This window comes from Lepus europaeus, chromosome 12 (genome assembly GCF_033115175.1).
Source record: "Lepus europaeus isolate LE1 chromosome 12, mLepTim1.pri, whole genome shotgun sequence".
NCBI classification, from domain to species: Eukaryota; Metazoa; Chordata; class Mammalia; order Lagomorpha; family Leporidae; genus Lepus; species Lepus europaeus.
The window spans coordinates 68,095,770-68,116,711 of NC_084838.1; the positions used below are offsets into that span (position 1 = coordinate 68,095,770).

The following is a 20,942-nucleotide window of genomic DNA, read 5'->3' on the forward strand; positions in this document are numbered from 1 at the left end:
TGGCCATTAGGAGGCATAATGATAGCAAAGGAACCAACTGGACGTCAGGGGCCCAAGCAGTGCAGCTCCAAGATTTTCTGAAGGACTTTGAGCTGTCTGGAAAAGCCATGGTGACAAATGGGCATTTAAATTTGATTAGGAAGGTCAAGATATCCACTGGAATGGGACAGACGGGACAGATGGAGACTAGACACCACACGTGGAACTCGCTATCCACTGATCTTTCTCAAATGTTCAGAGAGTGCTGGCAATGGCTGATAAATGTACATTACTGCATGGCAACCCTAAAAGTTTCTTGGGGCCCCAGCAGCCACAAATAGCTTTGGAGGACACTCTATTCAAGCAAAGGCAGTAAAGCTGCCTTTGGAAATAGGGTATTTACCAACCAGGAATATACTGAGTATATGTCCCCCACACATGCAGGGTCTACGACTGAAAATTGCAGCAGGGGGCGTTCTGCTTGCGAACGCATGTAGTTAAAACAGTGCTGAGGGGGCATGCTGACCACCTACCACTGCAGCAACCCACACCAAGGCAAGTGACCAATATTAAGTAGTACAAAGAGCCAGGGGGTCATGAAGAAATTACTGAAACTATCCAGAAATTGGAGGAGGTGTGCATTATTAAGCCTATGCATAGCCCATTTAACATCCCAGTACGGCCTGTGAAAAAACCAGATGGAACGTGTAGGGTGATGATACGTTACTGGGAGCTTAATAAAGTTGCTCCTTCTCTGCATGCAGCAGGTGCATCAGTGTTTAATATCATGGGCTGCCTCAGCTATGGACTGGGAACTTACTATTTTGATTTAGATCTGGATAATATTTTCTGTTCTACTGAGAGTCAAGATCAGTTCACCTGCACATGGGATGGATGGTAATGGACTCTCAGTGTTCTTCCACCTTTCTCATAGCAGCAAAGTTCGCATGGTGGCCTATGACTTTAATAAATAGATGTACGTTAAACAGATGATATGATGTTAACTGGTGACTGTCTTGCAGATTTGGAAGCAGCTATCCCTACTTTGTTGAACCATCTAAAGTCAAGTGGCTGAGCAATCAATGAGTGCAAAATGCAGGAACCTGGACTCTATCGAATTCTTGGGAGTTATTTAGTCTCGTAAAAGCAAGGTCATTTCTGAGGCAGTGATAGATAAGATTTCCACTCCAACAACCATGAATCAGTTACAGGAGTTTGTAATATTATTGAGACATTGGAGGGCATTTTTCCTGTATCTGACACAAATTCTGAGATCCTTGTACTGTTTGCTAAAGAAGGGCATCAAGTGGAAATGGGATGAACTAGAGCAAACAGCCTTCATACCAACTAATCAGAACGTGTGGGCTGCCCAGGTCCTCCACATGTTTGATCCAACCTGCTAGTGTGAGCTTGATCTGCATGTGACTACAAAAGGTTTTGGTTGGGGCTTTTGGCAATGGCGTGAAACACTGAGATAGCCAACTGCATTTTGGTCCCAATTAAGGAAAAGAGCAGAGACTCAATACTCTTTAATTGAAAAAACAGCTGGTGTCAGTGTGCTCTGCCTTGATGGGCACTAAAAGTATAACAGGTACAGCTCCTGTCACTGTGCATACTTCTACCATATTGCTGGCTGGGTATGAGACTGGACAGGGAAAACATATAGTGGAACAGCACTAATCCCTATACTGGCAAGGAGGGGTGCCTGCTTGCAGCAATGGGGAGTTTAAATGAAAGCCCTTTATGGGCTAAACTGCAAGGGATTTGGGACCCTGTGACTTATGTGACTGACAATATGGTCCCTGAGGCCCTGTGTGCTATGGAACTGATATCTACTCAATTCCAGGATGGGACTCCACCAATTCCCGTGCAACTCTGGTACATAGATGGTGCAGCAGAAAACCTCCTGCACAGTGAAGTGCAGTGGCCTTCTAGTCTTCCACCAAAACAATTTGATAAAAATTAGGTAATCAACAAAGCAACCAATGAGCCAAGTCATGAGCTCTGTGGATAGTCCCTGTTAATGAGCCTTCACCTACTGTTATTTGTATAGACAGCTGGGCTGTCTACAGGGGCCTGTCTGGATAGCTACATGGCATGCAGAGAACTGGACAGACATGCACCAGCCCTTTTGGGAATAAGGTATGTGGCAAGATCTGTCCATCTGGGACATCAGAAGGAAATCACTGTGTACCACACACCTCTTGCATATCCAGGGAATAACCTTGCAAAGGTGCATTACTTGGAAAGACCCCTAAAAATGAGGCTGCTCAGTGGTTACATTGATGGCAGCTACATGCTAAACAGAAAAAAAAAAAAAAAAAGATGATTTGGCCACAGCGAAGGCCTAGAAACTGCCTATAACTTATCAGGAGGCTCTAGATGGCTGCAAAAACTATACTGTCTGTTTCCAAGGGCATCTTCATTTAGTACCTGTGGCCACTGGAACCAATAATGGAGACAAGTGCACCTTAAAAGATGGCAGACAGATCTGATCAGGCCTTTGTCCAATCTGATGAGTGAAGGTATGCTATGACTTGTGTGGACACTGCTACAGGACCGCTCTTTGCTATTCCTGTCAGGAGGCCTCACCAGCAAGCAGTCCTGCATGCCTTGGAAAGACTATGTGCCACACGCTCACTCAAACTTACCCCTAAAGGTAAAGCTAGAAACGTGCCATGGGACTCCAAATCCCACTGAGTTGGCAGGTACCAATGCCATCTTACTAGTTAAATTGATCATAAAGAGAGGATTAAGTGTCAAAGGGATCACACAAATAAGACCAGTGTCTGCTAATACTAACTGATAGAATTAAAAAGGTCCAACATGGGAAGCAGGATACACAGCAGGCTCATAGAATGGCAAATGCCCTAAACAGCACTCTGGCCTCAGAATGAGCCCTTAAGGCATTCGGATCTAGCTAAAAAGCCCATGAGAGTTTCTCAGGCATGGAAAGCCAAGACACTGTGGCAAAAAAGGAAGTAAATGGAAGATCTCTGTGAGTAAGATCCCAGTGGAAAGAATGGACCATCAAAGAAGGAGATACCTTTCTCTGAAGGGAAGAGAGAACTTCCACTTTGATCATGGCCTTGTCTAAATAAGGTCGGAGTTTGTGAACTCAAGAGGCTTCCATAGCCTTGGAAGCTCATGACAAGAGCCTTGGGTTATTACTGACGTCATAAATAAGGGTGTCAATTGTTAAATCAACAACAGGAGTCACTGTGCACTTATTCCCCATGTAGAATATCTGTCCTTAGTGTGTTGTACTATGAGAATGAATGGTAAATATAGTCTCCAAACAGTACATTATACTTTGTGTGTGTGTGGGTGCAGTCTGTTGAAATCTTTACTTAGTATATACTAAGTTGATTTTCTGTGTGTGTGTATGTGTGTGTATATATACATATACAATTAAAAATGAATCTTAATGAAGGATGGGAGAGGGAGTAGGAGATGAGATTTGTGAGTGGGAGGGTGGTTATGGGGGGGTAAACCCACTATAATACAAAAGTTGTACTTTCGAAATTTATATTTATTAAATAAAAGTTTTCTTAAAAAATAGACTATGTGCTAGATGTGGGTATCCAAAGGCTATTGAAAGTGACCATGGTACCCATTTTACAGGCTCTGGAGTGTAAGAAGTGGGCTAACTGCCCAGGTATTGGATTATACCATACCATTCCTAGGCAGTTGCAATGACTGAATCACATAATGGTCTAGTAAAGCAAGGCTCAGAAAGGCTCTATAATTGAATGGAGCAACACAGACTGTGTTACAGTTCTTGAATGAAAGGCCTTGGGCAGCAGCATTGGTTCTTGTGGAGGTTTTGCTGTATTAATCAACAGCACCCATCCAAATGAAGGTACAAACCACTTGGCCTTGAGCCAGGGGAGCATGCCACCTGGCAGCGGCCATGGAAGATATGGAAAGCAGATAGTGCCTGGATAGCTTTGCTGTCGCAGTGAGGATTAGGACTGGAGTATGACCTGGAGGTAACACTGTGGGTGACAGCCACTTGGCTCCCTATGGTCAAGGTACATTTCACACACATGGAAGGGGCCACTACCTTGCTCAAGGGTATATCTGTTTCAGTTTTATGGAGAATGCTAACATCTTCAGTACCCCTACTTGTAGAAGAGTACTCAGTAAAGGCTATGCCCCATGAAGTCTGGTATAAGAGACCAGGGCAAATCCTTTTGCCAGCTATAGTATTATCTCAAGATAAATCACTTGCTTGGGTTTTACTTGATGGCCAGGATTTGCCATTGTTGATACCAAACACCATTTTGTCTTATCCCCCTTAGCCTGGTGGCTACAAATACCCTGAAGGCATGGACACACATCTTTGCAACAGTGACCACAGCTACCAGCCAGCTCTGCAACTGGACTGCCTTGGAATGTAACTACAGCCACTGACAACAACTGGATTTCAATAGAACTGGAGTTCTTCTGACCCACTGTAAAACCACATCTGGCCTCATGTGAAGATTTTAGTTTTGGAAGCAGTGAAAAACCCAGGCAGGGTTGGGGTATCCTGTATGGGATGATGTGAGTTGGCTTTCTGAAGAGGAAATAGAGTTCCTCTCAAGTGTGCCAAAATGCACAGAACAAACAAGGAATGGGTTCCAAATGGGATGGACACCTGCATCTTTGTGTAAGACTATATAGTGCACATCTAAAGATACCAAATGGGGAAAGCAAGATCCTAATGTTAAAGTTAAAGCTCTTCCTGTGTTTTCAGGTGCCTTATGTACTTGTGGATGGATCTTATGGTTGGCATAAGTATTTGCCTAGTATCTGGGTAGAATGCTATTTGTGTAGATGGCCCTATTTACCTGGGCAGTGGGTCCCCATACTTCCCAATTTGCCTTTCAACTCAAGGCTCAGCACTGAGTAAAACACACAGCATGGTGGCATTATCCAGTTGTCCTACTCTCCCAACATGTAGCTACTATGGTCACACAAGCTGAGGTTATTGCATTGAAACTGCATAAACCCTGGCCTTTAATACAAGTTACAAGGCCTTGGGTCTCTTGAATGAGGAACTGTATCAAGTAAGAAAGGTTGTTTTCCCCAAAGACCAATGATGGAACTAGGACATAAGGTTCAGCCATTCTCCCCCGACTGCCCAAAAGAGATAAATTTTGGAATGTATTCCTTGCCCTTGAAACTCCATTGGGTCTCACACCCTATTGCCTTCATACCCCACCCTGCATTCTTTTCCAGGTTCCCAAGGCCTCGCCCAGTTCCTGAATTCCCCTCTACCTGCTGTCCCCTAGCTCCACCCCCAGCCCTTCTGCCACATGCTCCATCCTGTACAGGCAAGCAGTTGGCCACTCACCTCGACGGATTTATTTTCTCTGAATAATTCGGTCTGGCTGTAAATTCATACACTACCTCCTCTCTATTCTGTGACTCTTTTTCTAACATTTTGGTGCCCTGTGTGAGGAGGCACCAATCTGCAACTCTTTTTCTAACATCCAAGAACTCTGAGTCAGGCATTTCTGATAGAACTCCTGCATGGAAATGAAGGATACCAGATCTCTCCTTGCAGGCTCTGGTGACATGTCAGATCAGAACACAGGAGCCCTGTGTGGTTCTTATACATGAAGGAAAGCCTGTAAATTTCCTTTGGATATTGGAGCAACTTTGTCTGTCCTTTGCTCTAGCTTTGGACCCCTCTCTTAGATGGTAATCATAAAGAGAGTGTCTCAGGAGACCCCAAGTTAGATACTTCACCCAATCTTTGAGCTGTGTCTGGAATGATCTAATATTTACTCACTCCTTTTTGATCACACCAGAGAGCCCAGCACCTTTTCTAGGTAGAGATAACGTGGCCCACGGTTCTTAGAGGACCAGGAGAGACTTTCTGCCTCCATCTAACAGAGATAGACATCAATCCAGAAGTTTGGAGTGTCCAGAGAAAAGTTGGTCAGGCTGTAACTGCTCAGCCTGTCTAGCTTCATCTTAAAGACCTGTCCTCCTTTCTCTACCAGGGATGATATCCACTAAAGCCTGAGACTTGGAAAGCACTAAGCCATAGCAGACAATCTCAAAGTCCAGGGACATTTAAAGCCATGCAATGGTCCCTGCCAACACTCCAATTCAAAAGCCAAATGGAGAATGGAGATTGGTACAGGATCTCCACCTCATTAATGAGGCAGTGGTGCCCATACCTGCTGTGTTTCTAGTCCCTACACCTTGCCATCTTACTTACTGCTACTCTGTCTCACATCTAAATTCCATCTTGAGTTAAGAAAAAATCTCTTTTCCAGCCAAAGTCTCTTGGCTGGAAGAGTATCTAAAAAGAGGCCTAGGCCAACTTACTCTCCCTCAATCTCTGTATGTATGCCCTCCTGGCTTTGGCTTGATTGGTCTACTCCCCTCTATTGTATCTCAATTGTAAGGAAGAGTGTATGTGTGCTGGGGTACGGGGAATGAGGGTATTGCATTGGTTCAGCAGCCAAGGCCCAGCAACTGGTCTCAGGCAGCCCTCCCTAAAAAAAGGTTGCCATGTGTCTCATTCTCCCTACCTCCTTAGTCACCATTTTGAAAAAGACACCTGCAAGAACTCATCATTGTCATAACAGGGTTTTAACCACTGCCTTTTTTTGTTTGTTTGTTAACTTCTAACCAACAACCAGACTTCCTGCAGGGCCATATTTTCTGATCTCCCATTTTAGCTTTTTGCTACACTGAGAATGTGGGCACCCTGGCTGCTCTCAGAGCTCACATTTTCTTTCTTCCTTTCTTTTTTTTTTTTTTCTTTTTTTTTTGGCAGAAAGAGTGGATAGTGAGAGAGAGAGACAGAGAGAAAGGTCTTCCTTTTTGCCATTGGTTCACTCTCCAATGGCCACTGCGGACGGCGCATCTCGCCGATCCAAAGCCAGGAGCCAGGTGCTTCTCCTGGTCTCCCATGCGGGTGCAGGGCCCAAGCACTTGGGCCATCCTCCACTGCACTCCCGGGCCATAGCAGAGAGCTGGCCTGGAAGAGGGGCAACCGGGATAGAATCCGGCGCCCCAACTGGGACTAGAACCTGGTGTGCCAGCGCCGCAAGGCGGAGGATTAGCCTGTTAAGCCACGGCGCCGGCCCAGAGCTCACATTTTCTTACTGGATAAATTATAGAAGTTCCTCTTCAGACCTATTTAAGACTATTCTGTCCTCCAATCTTCAATATATGCCTGTAACTGTCGTACAAGCTTTGTGTTATCCAGGACTAAACAATTAGAAGGCATCAAACTTCAGGCAGTACTCCAGATCATGAGAAAAGAAAGCAGTTACCTATCCCACCCTTCTGATGGCTTTTTGTTTTGTTTTATCATGAGCAGGCTAGACAGGATTATAATTTCAGCCTTCTGATGGGATGTCTCTGATTGATTATTCCCTGAATTGTGATTAAAAGACTCCACTTCAACCAGTGTCTGGGGTCTTCCTCTCTTAGAGCCCCCTAAGGCTTCTGGGGAAGGAGATTTCTGACAAATCTTTCCTTGCTCCAAATAAACAAACAAATTAAAAAACAAGGAAAAAGACTGTTTTGCAAGATACTCTTTACAGCAGCTGAAGTTGGTATGTGTGCTATGCTAAAGACTGAATGTTGTGTATTTTTCCTGACATTCATTAAATTGTACCCAAGGCCTTGCTGCTTTAATGTGAGAAACACTGCACATTGAACAAATGACTGGAGATTCCCTCTGAGATGTGTGGATGTCCCTTACAAGCCGATGGTACAATCCTGATTGTTACTGCATTGCATGTTCATTTGTTCTTTGTTGCTGTAGCTTGCACTGCTGTTGTGGTCATTGGTTCCACATTCCATGCATGCTCCTTACATAGGGACCTTGACTGAAGACAATGTATATAAAGAATTGTGAGACCAGGAAACTAGAAGAGGTGGAGTGTTGCAGAAATAAACTGGAGAAGATGGTATTTCAAGTTTCCATGCTTTATGCAGTTGCCCCTTTATCTCCATGCTCCCAGATCTCTGTGCCTCTATGGCAACTGCTGTCGTGGTAATCCACAGGCCCACCTGTTTGACTAGCTGCCCATGACCCTGTTATGAAATGGCTTGCCACTTTTTTCTGTATGTTCATATAAGAAGTTGGGGCAGAGGGGAGAGTGGGGTTAAGGGTCCGAGGTTGGGTATGGATACCTCACTGCAGTCCAGTCAGTCACCACAGGACAAATAGTTATGCTCCTGTGTATATTTTCACCCATTGCTGTGAAAAAAGAGAACTTACACAAGATTCCTAAGTTGTTCTCTGGCCTGTCCAAACCTGGACTTAATTTCTCAAAAGTCAAATTGCTTAGTCACAACTGTGCTTCCTCATCACCTTAGGCAATTTCCTAACAGTCAAATTTTTATCTCAGGAGGAAAGCTGCCCCTGTAATGTTTCAAATTATATGATGTACCCCTCAAACTTTACAAAGTATACCAAGCTTAAAGCAGATCTATATGGGATAGCAGTTTCTAAATCACCTCTAAGTCAAATATTTTCTCTCATTATTGTTTATGAAACACATTAATAACCTATACCTGAACCACACACCAGAGTTAAGAGGAATGAGGCCCTGATTAAACACCTGGATCTTTTTAATAACAACTTCATTATAATCATCAGTAAGCACAGAGCTTTGGAATATTAAAAAGGGAAGGTATGATCCCAAGCAAAGCTTTAGATGAACATTTCCAGCACATTTGAGGTTTGGAGTTTGGAATTCAACAAATAATAGCATATGGACTAAAACGGTATTTATATTGCAGCACCTGCAGCTCATTAACTGCACCTATTTGGGTAGAGAATTGAACCTCTCTGAACTTAAGTTTCTTACCCTGGAAACAGGAAAAACACTGCTCACGTGGCCCAGTTCACCTAAGATTGCAGCACTAGCAGCAGCAGTAGAAGTAGTAGTAGTAGTAGTAGTAGTAGTAGTAGTAGTAACGCAGCTTTCATGTGTTGAGTGCTTACTCTGTGCTGTAAACTGAAAACAAAACAGTGAAGTGGGATCCCATTTTTTATAGATGAGGAGGCTAAACTCAGAGATAAGAATGTGTACAAGGTTGCACATCTGTCACTAGCAGAATCTAAGTGAGAAGACCAACTACTCCAACGCCAAGGGTCATGACCTTTTCACATCTCAAAGGGCATTCACATGGTCAATCTAAGCAGGCAGCGCTATTGACTACACACTGTAAATGACAAAGCACCACAGTAAGGTAATTTGTTATACTATATTGTATTTGCTAAAATAGATTTCCTGCTGAATACATAATACTATTCTTAGCAAGAGCAAATCAACTCAAGAAATGAAGGAAACGGCACAGGTGAATGTGTAACATGAGACCTGAGACAATGCAAAGATAGGGAAGATAACTTTAAAATAGATATAACAGCTGGTGACATCATTTTGTTCATTTGAGCATTCATACACATCTGCATAGAGCCCCAATCCACAAATGTAAAATATTTTTCAAAACACCAATGGAAATTGCTGGAATCATTACAAAGGGCTGAGAGATTTGTTGTTTCTGGATCACTGCTCTACAAGCCAATACTGACAACTTACTAGATTGCTTAACGAGATGTTGTGAGAGACACAGAACAACCATGTTAGGCTGCAAACAGCCTGTGGTCATGTCTGCGTGGGATAACAAAGAGGAGCAAGTTAGCAAAGGTGGGCAGCTACAAAATGCTTTATCTCCTCTTAGTAGTCAAAAACAATGATGAATTGGAGGCCGGTGCCGCAGCTCACTTGGCTAATCCTCCGCCTGTGAAGCCGGCACCCCGGGTTCTAGTCCCAATTGGGGTGCTAGATTCTGTCCCGGTTGCTCCTCTTCCACTCCAGCTCTCTGCTGTGGCCCGGGAGTGCAGTGGAGGATGGCCCAAGTGCTTGGGCCCCTGTACCCGCATGGGAGACCAGGAGGAAGCACCTGGCTCCTGGCTTTGGATCAGTGCAGTGCGTCCGCCGTGGAAACCATTTGGGGGTGAACCAACGGAAGGAAGACCTTTCTCTCTCTCTCTCTCACTGTCTAACTCTGCCTGTCAAAAAAATAACAAACAATGGTGAATTGGAAAGCTAACAAAGGCATATCAACTGTCTCTACTCTCTCATATTTTTTCTAAGCATTTAAAACAGAGTCAAGTTTTCACTCACCAAAGACAGGACAAGTACCTGTCCTTGGTGAATTAAATCTTTCCTCTGTTCATTTGGTTGCAAATACTCTTTTTTTAGAAATAAGTTCAGACCTGAGTGAGATGGAAAAGACAAAAAATAAAATAAAAATTGTACTCTACAGTTCTTATCTGTGTCTCTATGTTTTTATGAGTTTGTCCTCACTCCATCAAGAGCCTCCATGCAGTTTCTCACTTCCTATATCAGGCAGGAAGGCCCCCAAAGCCCCTGCCTATGCTCTCTCTTCCTTTGCTGAATTGGTACTCTGTTTCTTCTAGAAGAGATGAAATAAAACCCTTAGGGCACGCTGTACAGACACATGGTCTCTTCCCAGCGTCATCTCAGGTAGTGTTTTTCACATCACTCCCCATCCAGATACAGTGTCCCCTTTACCCATAACAGACTATTTGATCACTTCAATCATACTTAGCAGCCTTGTTGGAATAAAGACTTTCATTCATTCATCTGTTCATTCACTTATTCAGCTGGATAAATATTTACTGTGTATAGTCTGTACTGGGCACTGACAGGTTCTGGACAAATACCATAAATAATAATGTACAATCACTACCTTCACGCAACCACAGTCTGGACATATCACCAATGAGTAACACTGTACAGCAAATATCAGGCCTGGTAGGTTTATAGGAAAAAATCTAGATACAGACTTGAAATCTTGGAAGAAAAGCAGACCTTACCACATTTGGGTTGACTTTATGTCTAAAACATGTGATGTTCACCACATAAGGCCAATCATCAGGCTCCATAAGTACCCCAGCGGCATGGGCACATGTGACATGGAAGGATGCTGGGCAGCGGCCATAGGAACATTGGATGCAGGCTCCAGAAACCTTCTTAACCCGGTGTCTGCAGAAGATACACTTCTAGAAAGATAAAACAGAGAAAAGCGTCAATTCACACTCTGCAACTCAACCAATTTCCGCAATTCAGAGAAGAATAGCTATTAGAGGGGGAAGACTGATTACAGCAACGAGTCCTGACTCTCTAGGGGCCAGAAGAGGGAGAGCATCTGTTGCAATCTACTCTGCTTGCTTTAAAGGAAACACACTTTTACAGTCACCCACTCCAGACATATGCTTAAGTACTTCTAGTGGTTAAGAAAGCCAAACTCTTTCAAACATGGTCCTCCCAGCACAGAGCTCAGAAAAGGCCCCAAAGGCACACTTATAAATCACCCTGAATGCTGAAGCTACTTCTGTTTTACCTCCTGCATGGTGTGCCTTTCTGTACATCAAGAAATGGAATACGGGTTTGGAAGACAAGCACACACACTCCTAGGCTGGATGAGATCGTCAGAAACACCCAAACAGCATACAGATGGCCTAACCTTTCCATTTACAAGGAAATGCAAAGTGTTAAATGGTCCAATGTGGAAGCTAGGGGCTCAAGTGCTTAATAATCCAAATCTCAACCCTTCATGACTGACAGAAAAATATGCCTCCCAAAGTGAGAAAATTGAAAATCACCCTAAAGGGCATAATTTCATCAAACATTTATAGCTGATGATGCCTGGAGAAGAGAAAATGAAAACAAAAGCAGCAATAATGATTACCACAATCTGAAAATTAAATTGCATACAATTATCCCTAAACATTATCAGTACATTTGTTATAAGAGATAGGGAAAATCAAACAGCTTCACTACACATAAGATTTGTATACTAGTACTTGAAAATTGAGGAAGAAATAGCTATGGAACAGCATAGGCAGAGATGTGGAAATGAGAAGAAATGCAATGAACAGAAAACTCAAATTCTCATTCCTGGGATTAAAAAGGGTCTGCCAGCTGATCAAATGTTGATGCAATTGCTTTGGTATAGGTATAACCTAGCTTCCTTCTTGGGACAGTGAGGTTATTTAAACTAAATCCATTCTGGAGACTCTAATATTTCAATACAGCCCAGTAAGAATCAATGTACACTTAACTTCTAACTCTTCTTCGCATCCACATCCAATCAGCAACTCATTCTTACAGATTCTCTGTTCCTTAATCTTGCTCAGATTTCTCCTACCAATCTATGATAACTGCCAACTGCCTCTTTCCATGGTGTATTGCCCAGCACAATAATGGCCGCCTAACTGGTCTCTACATCTTTTATTTCATTCCACTTCATCTCCCCCAACACTGCCAGAACAATCTGCACACAGCTGTCACCCCATATCACTGCCCCATCACACTGAATACCCTTTAATGACTTTTCTTTATCTCAAAGTCACTCTGCAAAAACAACCAAAAGGAACAGCATGAGACACAAGTACAAAGCTTCATAGTCCACTCGAACATTCTTATTTCTCACTAGTCCCTATAAGAACCCTAAACCTCAGGCACCTATATGATTTCCCTATACATCCAGATTTAATGTACAATTTATCAACTTTAATTGGAGGTTAAGGATGTGTCTTAGCTGATGAAGAAATTATAGACATACACACGCAGAAAACCACAGAACTAAAACAAGACCCATCAAATCTACATAAAACCATTACTTATTAGGCTACTCATTGCCTCTGGAAATCCTTAGTATCTGCTTCATACATTCTTGATAATTCTTGTCAGTTCCAAAATGTGATGGCGGATTTAATGGCAAAATCTCTCATCAAGAGTCCAAGACATAATCAGACACATTTTTTTTCCCCAAAGATTTATTTATTTATTTGAAAGTCAGAGTTACAGAGAGGCAGAGGCAGAGGCAGAGAGAGAGGTCCTCCATCTGCTGGTTCACTCCCCAGATGGCCACAACCGCCGAGCTGCGCTGATCCGAAGGCAGGAGCCAGAGGCTTCTTCTGGGTCTCCCACGTGGGTGCAGGGGCCCAGCGTCTTAGACTATCTTCCACTGCTTTCCCAGGCCATAGCAGAGAGCTGGATCAGAAGTGGAGCAGCCAGGACTTGAACTGGAGCCCATATGGGATGCCAGCACTGCAGGCAGCAGTTTTACCCATTATGCCATAGCACCAGCCCTCAGACATACTTTTAAGAGTCTAATTACATTCTACTGTTGATGGGCATTTGGGTTGGTTCCAGGTCTTAGCTATTGTGAATTGAGCTGCAATAAACATTAATGTGCAGATGGCTTTTTTATTAGCCAAATTAATTTCCTCTGGGTAAATTCCAAGGAGTGGGATGGCTTGGTTGTATGGTAGGGTTATGTTCAGGTTTCTGAGGAATCTCCAGACTGACTTCCATAGTGGCTTAACCAGTTTGCATTCCCACCAACAGTGGGTTAGTGTCCCTTTTTCCCCACATCCTCTCCAGCATCTATTGTTGGTAGATTTCTGGATGTGAGCCATTCTCACCGGGGTGGATAAAGAAATTATGGGACATGTACTCTATAGAATACTATACAGCAGTCAAAAACAATGAAACCCAGTCATTTGCAACAAGATGGAGGAATCTGGAAAACATCATGCTGAGTGAATTAAGCCAGTCCCAAAGAGACAAATATCATTTGTTTTCCCTGATCCGCGACAACTGAGCACCAAAGGGGAAACCTGTTGAAGTGAAATGGACACTATAAGAAACAATGACCTGATCAGCTCTTGTCCTGACTCTAGATGTACAATGTAATACTTTATCCTTTTTAGTATTTGTTGTTGTTGTTCTAGTACTAGTGGTTGAACTCTGTAATTAACACACAATTATTCTTAGGTGTTTAAATTTTAACTGAAAAGTGATCCCTGTTAAATTTCAGAGTGGAAAAAAAGAGGGAGGAGATGTACAATTTGGGACATGCACAATCAGACTTACCCCAAATGATGGAGTTAGAAATGTGCCAGGGGATTCCAATATAATCCCATCAAGGTGGCATGTACCAATGCCATCTCACTAGTCCAAGTGATCAATTTCAGTTCACATTCGATGGCTCTGATAGGTCTAAGAATCAAAGGGATCACACAAACAAGACAACTGTCTGCTAATACTAACTGATAGAATCAAAAAGGGAGAGAAAGAGCCAACATGGGAAGTGGGATACACAGCAGACTCATAGAATGGCAGATGTCCTAAACAACACTCTGGCCTCAGAATCAGCCCTAAGGCATTTGGATCTGGCTGAAGAGCCCATGAGAGTATTTTAGGCATGGAAAGCCAAGACACTCTGGAAAAAGAAAAAAAGAAGAAGACCTAAATGAAAGATCTCTGGGAGTGAGATCCCAGTGGAAAGAACGGGGCCATCAAAGAAGGAGGTACCTTTCTCTGAAGGGAGGAGAGAACTTCCACTTTGACTATGACCCTATCGGAATAAGATCAAAGTCAGCGAACTCTAAAGGCTTCCATAGCCCTGGCAACTCATGACTAGAGCCTAGGGAGATTACTGACGCCATGAACAGGAGTGTCAAATTGTTAAGTCAGCAATAGAAGTCACTGTGTACTTACATCCCATGTGGGAACTGTCCTTAATGTGTTGTCTAATGTGCAGTGATGCTATAACTAGTACTGAAACAGTATTTTTACACTTTGTGTTTCTGCGTGGGTACAAACTGATGAGATCTTTACTAATTATATACTGAATCAATCTTCTGTATATAAAGATAATTGGAAATGAAAAAAAAAAAAAACAAAAACAAACAAACAAAAAAAAAACCCCTGGTGTTAAATTGGAAATGGCATAGAAAATTAATTAATTTTTTAAAAAAATATTATGTAGGGTCTCTGTCTTTAATGTGCTGTATACTCTTATTTAATGCTATAACTAGTACTCCAACAGTGTTTTTTTTTTTCACTTTGTGTTGCTATATGGGGGCAAACTGTTGAAATCGTTACCTAATATATACTAAACTGATCTTTTGTATATAAAGAGAATTGAAAATGAATCATGATGTGATTGGAAGGGGAGAGGGAGTGGGAAAGGGGAGGGTTGTGGGTGGGAGGGAAGTTTTGGGAGGGGGAAGCCATTGTAACCCATAAACTGTACTTTGGAAATTTATATTCATTAAATAAAAGTTTAATAAAAAAAAAATAAATAACACACACACACACACACACAAAAGAGTCTAATTACATAATAGTAAAAATACATAATACAGAGGGTTAGTGATTAAATAAAGTTCAAATATTGACAGATGTGAACAAGGTGAACTTGTTTCCTATTTTCCTAATTAAACAGATGGTTTAAGACAAAGAGAAAGGTCTGGCAGTGAGGTGCATTGGGTTAAGCTGCTGACTGCAATGCTGACAATCCCATATGCATGCCAGTTTAATTCCCAGCTGCTCCAATCTGTCTGTCTCCCTCTCTCTCTGTCTCTGTCTTTGAAATAAACATTTAAAATAAAATAAAACCATTAAATTAAAATAAAATAAGGGGGCTAGCATTGTGCTGTAGTGGGATAAGCCATTGCCTGCAATGCCAGCTTCCAAAATAGGTGCCATTCAAGTCCAACTGCTCCACTTCTGTTTCAGCTCCCTGTTAATGCGCCTGAGAAAGCAACAGAAGATGGCCCAAGTGTTTAGGCCTCTGTAGCCAGGTAGGAGATCTGGAAGAAGTTCCTGGCTCCTGCCTTTGGCCTGGGCCAGCCCAAGCCATTGTGGTCATTTGGGGGAGTGAAGCAGCAGACGGAAGATCTCTCTCTCTCTCTTTCCATCCCTCTCTCTGTAACTCTGCCTTTCAAATAAATAAGACAAAATTTTTAAAAAATTAAAAATATGACAAAAAAGACCTCATGACCACCTGCTACCCTTAAAAAATAAATGAATGAATAAAAATGAGTACAAGAGAGTATTGACTTAGCTAATTAAAGCAGTAGCTCCTCAGGGCTGGGTGTTGTGGTGCAGTGGGTTAAAGCTGCCCCCTGCTATGCTGGCATCCCATACATGTACTGGTTCAAGTCCCAGCAGCTCCACTTCTGATCCAGCTCCTATTAATGGCCTGGGAAAAGACACAGAAGATGGCCCAAGTTTCTGGCCCCTGCTACCTATATGGGAGACCTGAATGAAGCTCCTGGCTCCTGGCTTTGGCTTGGATCAGACTTGGCTATTGCGGCCATCTGAAGAGAGAATCACCAAATGGAAGATTGCTCTCTTGAAACTCTTTCAAATAAACAAATAAATAAATCTTTAAAAAATAAAAGATCTAATCATCATCTGCCACCTCTTCAAAAAAAAAAAAAAACTGAGTAAGAGAGAATGCTCTGAGTTCGCTAACTGAAGAAGTAGTTTCTCAGGGTTGGTGCAGTTGGTTAAGCTGCCACCTGGGACACTGGCAATCCTATATGAGCACCGGTCGAGTCCCAGCTCCTCCAGTTCTGATCCAGCTCCCTGCAAATGGGTCTGGGAAGGTAGCAGAGGATGGCCCAAACATTTAGATGCCTGCCCCAGAAGTGGGAGCTCTAGATGGAGTTACAGGTTCCTGGCTTCATCCTGGACCAGACCCAGAGGTTGCAGTCATTTGAAGAGTGAGCCAGTGGATGGAAAATTTCTCTGTGTGTGTCCTTTTCTCTAATTCTGCCTTTCAAATAAATAAATCAATCTTAAAAAAAAAAACTGGTTTCTCCAAGCCTCGGCCATGATTAACTTCCTCATTAAACCGGGCCCCTCCAAAAAAGAAGGAAGAGACAATGAAAACACCTTACACACAAGCTCTGTGAGGATTCACATCACAATCCAAGAAGAGACACATGATTTCTAAGAAAAGAACCACAGCATCCTTAGAAAGTCAATGTAACTGTACACTATTGTAAGTCAAGGCTTGGGAAGATGCTTATTCACAGAGTTGAGAAGTCTGACTTAAACATCAAACAGGTCTAGCAGAGAAGTCCCACAAAAATTATCAGTGGATCCATTCTGAATATATTCTGTCAACATAGTGTTTTCAAACCCATTCTCATTTCTTGTTGCTAAACCATATTTTTTTCACTCTGACTGAAACATTTGTGGAAATCTGACACCTATATATGTCTGGGCTATAGAATCTTATTCAGTAGGTCAAAGATATCTAAGACAAATAAGACATACCTCAAGAATGCTACAACAGAGTAAATGCTATGAAAGAAATAAGGACAGGCCGGCGCCGTGGCTCACTTGGCTAATCCTCCTTCTGTGGCGCTGGTACCCCAGGTTCTAGTTCAGGTTGGGGCGCCAGGTACTAGTCCTGCTTGCTCCTCTTCCACTCCAGCTCTCTGCTGTGGCCCGGGAGGGCAGAGGAGGATGGCCCAACTACTTGGGTCCCTGCACCCGCATGGGAGACCAGGAGGAAGTACCCAGCTCCAGGCGCAGCGCCACCTGTAGGGGCCATTTGGGGAGTGAACCAACAGAAGGAAGACCTTTGTCTCTCTCTGTCTATAACTCTCTCTCTCTCTCTCTCTCTCTCTCTCACTGTCTAACTCTGCCTGGCAAAAAATAAAAAAATAAAAAGAAATAAGGAAAAATGACATATGAAATAAAAATGACTGGTGCCAAGAGTCACCTTGAGATCAAGAGAATGAAAAAAGGCTTTAAAGCAATGTGAAGACTGATGGAATCAACATGGGGAGCTCGGCCCCTGATTCAGTCTCAAACCCTAAATAAATATGTAGAGAAAAGAATAAAACCATGATAGCTCTAACAATTAAGAAAGGGAACCATGAGAGGATCTGAGAATGTGTAGAATTCCTAGACCATAGGAAAGGATGGAACTGATTAACAGGAAAACCAAATTATAACACTAATCCAAAAAAGAATAGGCAAAGTCTACTGACGGATATGAACAGTTCTCAGTCCAAAGCCTCAAAGATACCCCAAAGAATTAAAAGAAAGGAAACCCTGGGTCAATAGGAGGTAATGACTCTATTATAAAAACAGTGCCATTTGCATGTTTCTAAAAATTTTTATACATATTAATCTTGATAAGCATTGTTTTTTTAGACACTTGGGTAAACAGTTTAATGCATACATCACAATACATATTCACAAAATTTACAGTGCTACAACTGTTATACACACAGAAAATCCCTTATAAAAAAAAAAACACAAGGTTGTTACACATAATCTGTACTGAAGTCATAAGCATTGTTGCAAGACAACTGGGTTAGTCAGATTTTCTCTGTCCCAGGGCTACTGAGACATTGATGATTGGGAAACAAAGTGAGTAAGAGTTCTTATGTCACATCATGAGAGTTGAGACTCAAGGAAAGAAAACCTTGAATTAACTGCCAACATCTTGATGATAACTGGAAATTTTGTCTAACAATAAATTCAAATAAGTTTAAAAGTACGGGGAACAAGAGAAGAGGGTAACCTAGCACAAGACTGTGGGGAGTTGGTGAGGCCTCAAAAAGCTTTTAGCAGGAACCTCTGAAGGGACAGTTCCAGCAAGACCATGGCCCAGAAGGGCCTCCCTTGTCGTCAGTCATCAGCAGTAGGTGAAGCCTATCAAAAATCCAAATCCTGGGATCCAAACCAGCATTCACCAACAAGAAAAGTACATAAAAAGAAAATATACCTCAATATATGCATCTGAACTATGAACAGACACTTTAAAATCGAAAATTTGGGAAAGCCAATATAACAGAGAGGTGTTACGGCCGGCATTGTGGAAAAGCGCGCTTAAACAGCACTTGCAATACCAGCATCGCATATGGGAGTGCCAATTAGAGTTCCAGCTTGTTTGTTTCTGATGCAGCTTACTGGTTCTAACATGCAAGGGAAGGCAGAAGACGACGTCTCAAGTATTTGAGACCTTACCACCCGTGGGAGGCCAGCAGGAGTTTCAGGCTCCTGACTTTGGCCTGGTACAGACCTGGCTGTTGCAGCAATTTGGATGATAAAACAGCAGATGGAAGATCTCTGTTTCTCCCTCTCTCTCTCAAGCTGCTTTTTGAATAAATAAATAAATAGATCTTTTCAAAGAGGGAGAGGTAATATAAATAAATGAAAGCGAACCAGGTAGAAACAGAAGATGACTTTAAAATAAGTATAGTTATCATGACAGATTTGAAATTATTTAGCATTAATTCAAAAAGAATACCAATAACAACTCCTTAAAAATTTTTTAAAAATTTTAAAATTAATTAATTAAAGAGAAAGAAAGGTAAATGGCACAATGGCCAGGGCTGGGCCAGATCGAAGCCAGATTCTTCTGGGTCTTCAAACTAGGTGCAGGGTCCCAAGTATTTGCGCCACCCTCAGCGGTATTCCCAGGTGCATTAGCAAGGAGCTAGATTGGAAGTGGAATAGCTGGGACTCGAACCCCGCCCACATGAGATGACAGTGGTGCAGGAAGCAGCTTTACTGGGTACACCACAGCACTGGCCCTAGCTCTCAGAATGTTTAAATGTTACTGCCAAAAAAAAAAAAAAAAAAAAAAAAAATTGAGATGTGCTGAATTTGTGCTGGATACCACTAAAGATCAAATTAGCAATTGAAAGATGGAGCCAAGAGACTGCATTGTATATTGACAAAAAGAACACAAATGCTAAGCAAGTGACAGAAGAGATCCAGATGTTCTATTATCTCTCTGAATGGCATTCTTCCAGAGAAACAGAAAAAGAGAAAATAATAGAAATTTTCCAGATCTGAAGGGCAAGCAACTAGGATTAACCTCAAAAATCTTTAATTACCCAAGCACATCCTAGACCCATATTTTTTAAAATTATTTAAAAACAATTTTAAGATTTACTTATTTATTGGAAAGGCAGAGTTACAGAGAGGCAGAGACAGAGAGAGAGAGAGAGACAGAGAGAGAGAGGTCTTCCATCCAATGATTCACTACCCAAATGGCTACAATGGCAACAGTTGAACTGACCCAAAGCCAGGAGCCAGGAGCTTCTTCCAAGTCTCCCACACAGGTATAGAGGCCCAAGGACTTGGGCCATCTTCTGCTGCTTTCCCAGGCCATAGCCAAGAGCTGGATCAGAAGTGGAGAAGGGGCTGGAGCTGTGGCACAGTGGGTTAAAGCCCTGACTTGAAGCGCTGGAATCCCATATGGGTGCCAGTTCTAACCCTGGCTACTCCTCTTCCAATCCAGCTCTCTGCTATGGCCTGGGAAAGCAGCAGAAGATGGTTACTCCTCTTCCAATCCAGCTCTCTGCTATGGCCTGGGAAAGCAGCAGAAGATGGCCAAGTCCTTGAGCCCTTGCACCCACGTGGGAGACCTGGAGGAAGCTCCTGGCTCTTGGCTTTGGATCGGCACAACGCCAGCCTTTGTGGCCATATGGGGGAGTGAACCAGCAGATGGAACATCTCTCTCTCTGTTTCTCTTTCAAATAAATCTTTAAAAAAAAAGGGGGGTGGGGGGTGGAGCAGCCAGGACTTGAACGGATGCCCATATGGGATGCCAGCATTTCAGGCCATGGCTTTACCTACTACGTTACAGTGCCAGCTACATAGACCCATCTTAGAACTAAAAATTGAAAAAAAAATCCTAAAATCTTACAAAGAAGAGAGATATCAGGTTACTATCATAATTATAATCTGCATGCAACAGCACATACTGAAAGACAATGAAATGTCTTCCAGCTTTGAGAGGAAAATTAAATTTGGTCTATATCCAGCCTAATTATCATTCAAGAGTGAGGGTAACATAAAGACTTTTTCAAGTCTTTTCTGTTTCATATTCAAGCATCAGAAATGTTCATGAAGAAGTGAAGAGCAGCCAAATGTTAAATATGTAGATAAATCCAATTGAATATTGATTATATAAACAATAATAGTAATGTCTTCTGGATTTTAAGTAGAGAATTTAAATAAATTATATTTGTAGCATACAAGGAAAAAGTGATAAAGTGAAGTTTAAAATGTCCTACCAATCTTGAATTGTCTCGGAAAAGTAAAAGCACTATTTAATCAATGGTGTTGGGGAAA

The 20,942-nt window shown here is 42.3% G+C and overlaps 1 protein-coding gene across 2 annotated transcripts in view; it reads right to left on the reverse strand.

The window, feature by feature from the left end:
• The window catches only part of KDM4C (lysine demethylase 4C), a 363,336-nt gene that overhangs the window by 66,913 nt on the left and 275,481 nt on the right, over positions 1 to 20,942 (reverse strand). Inside the window, exons 18-19 of one of the 2 annotated variants that reach the window (XM_062208267.1) lie at positions 10,850 to 11,035; positions 8,811 to 8,960 (exon numbers count right to left, since the gene is read on the reverse strand). In XM_062208267.1, coding sequence (XP_062064251.1) covers positions 8,811 to 8,960; positions 10,850 to 11,035 — 336 coding nt within the window. The remainder of the gene's footprint in view (positions 1 to 8,810; positions 8,961 to 10,849; positions 11,036 to 20,942) is intronic. The other variant, XM_062208268.1, reaches the window with a different exon arrangement.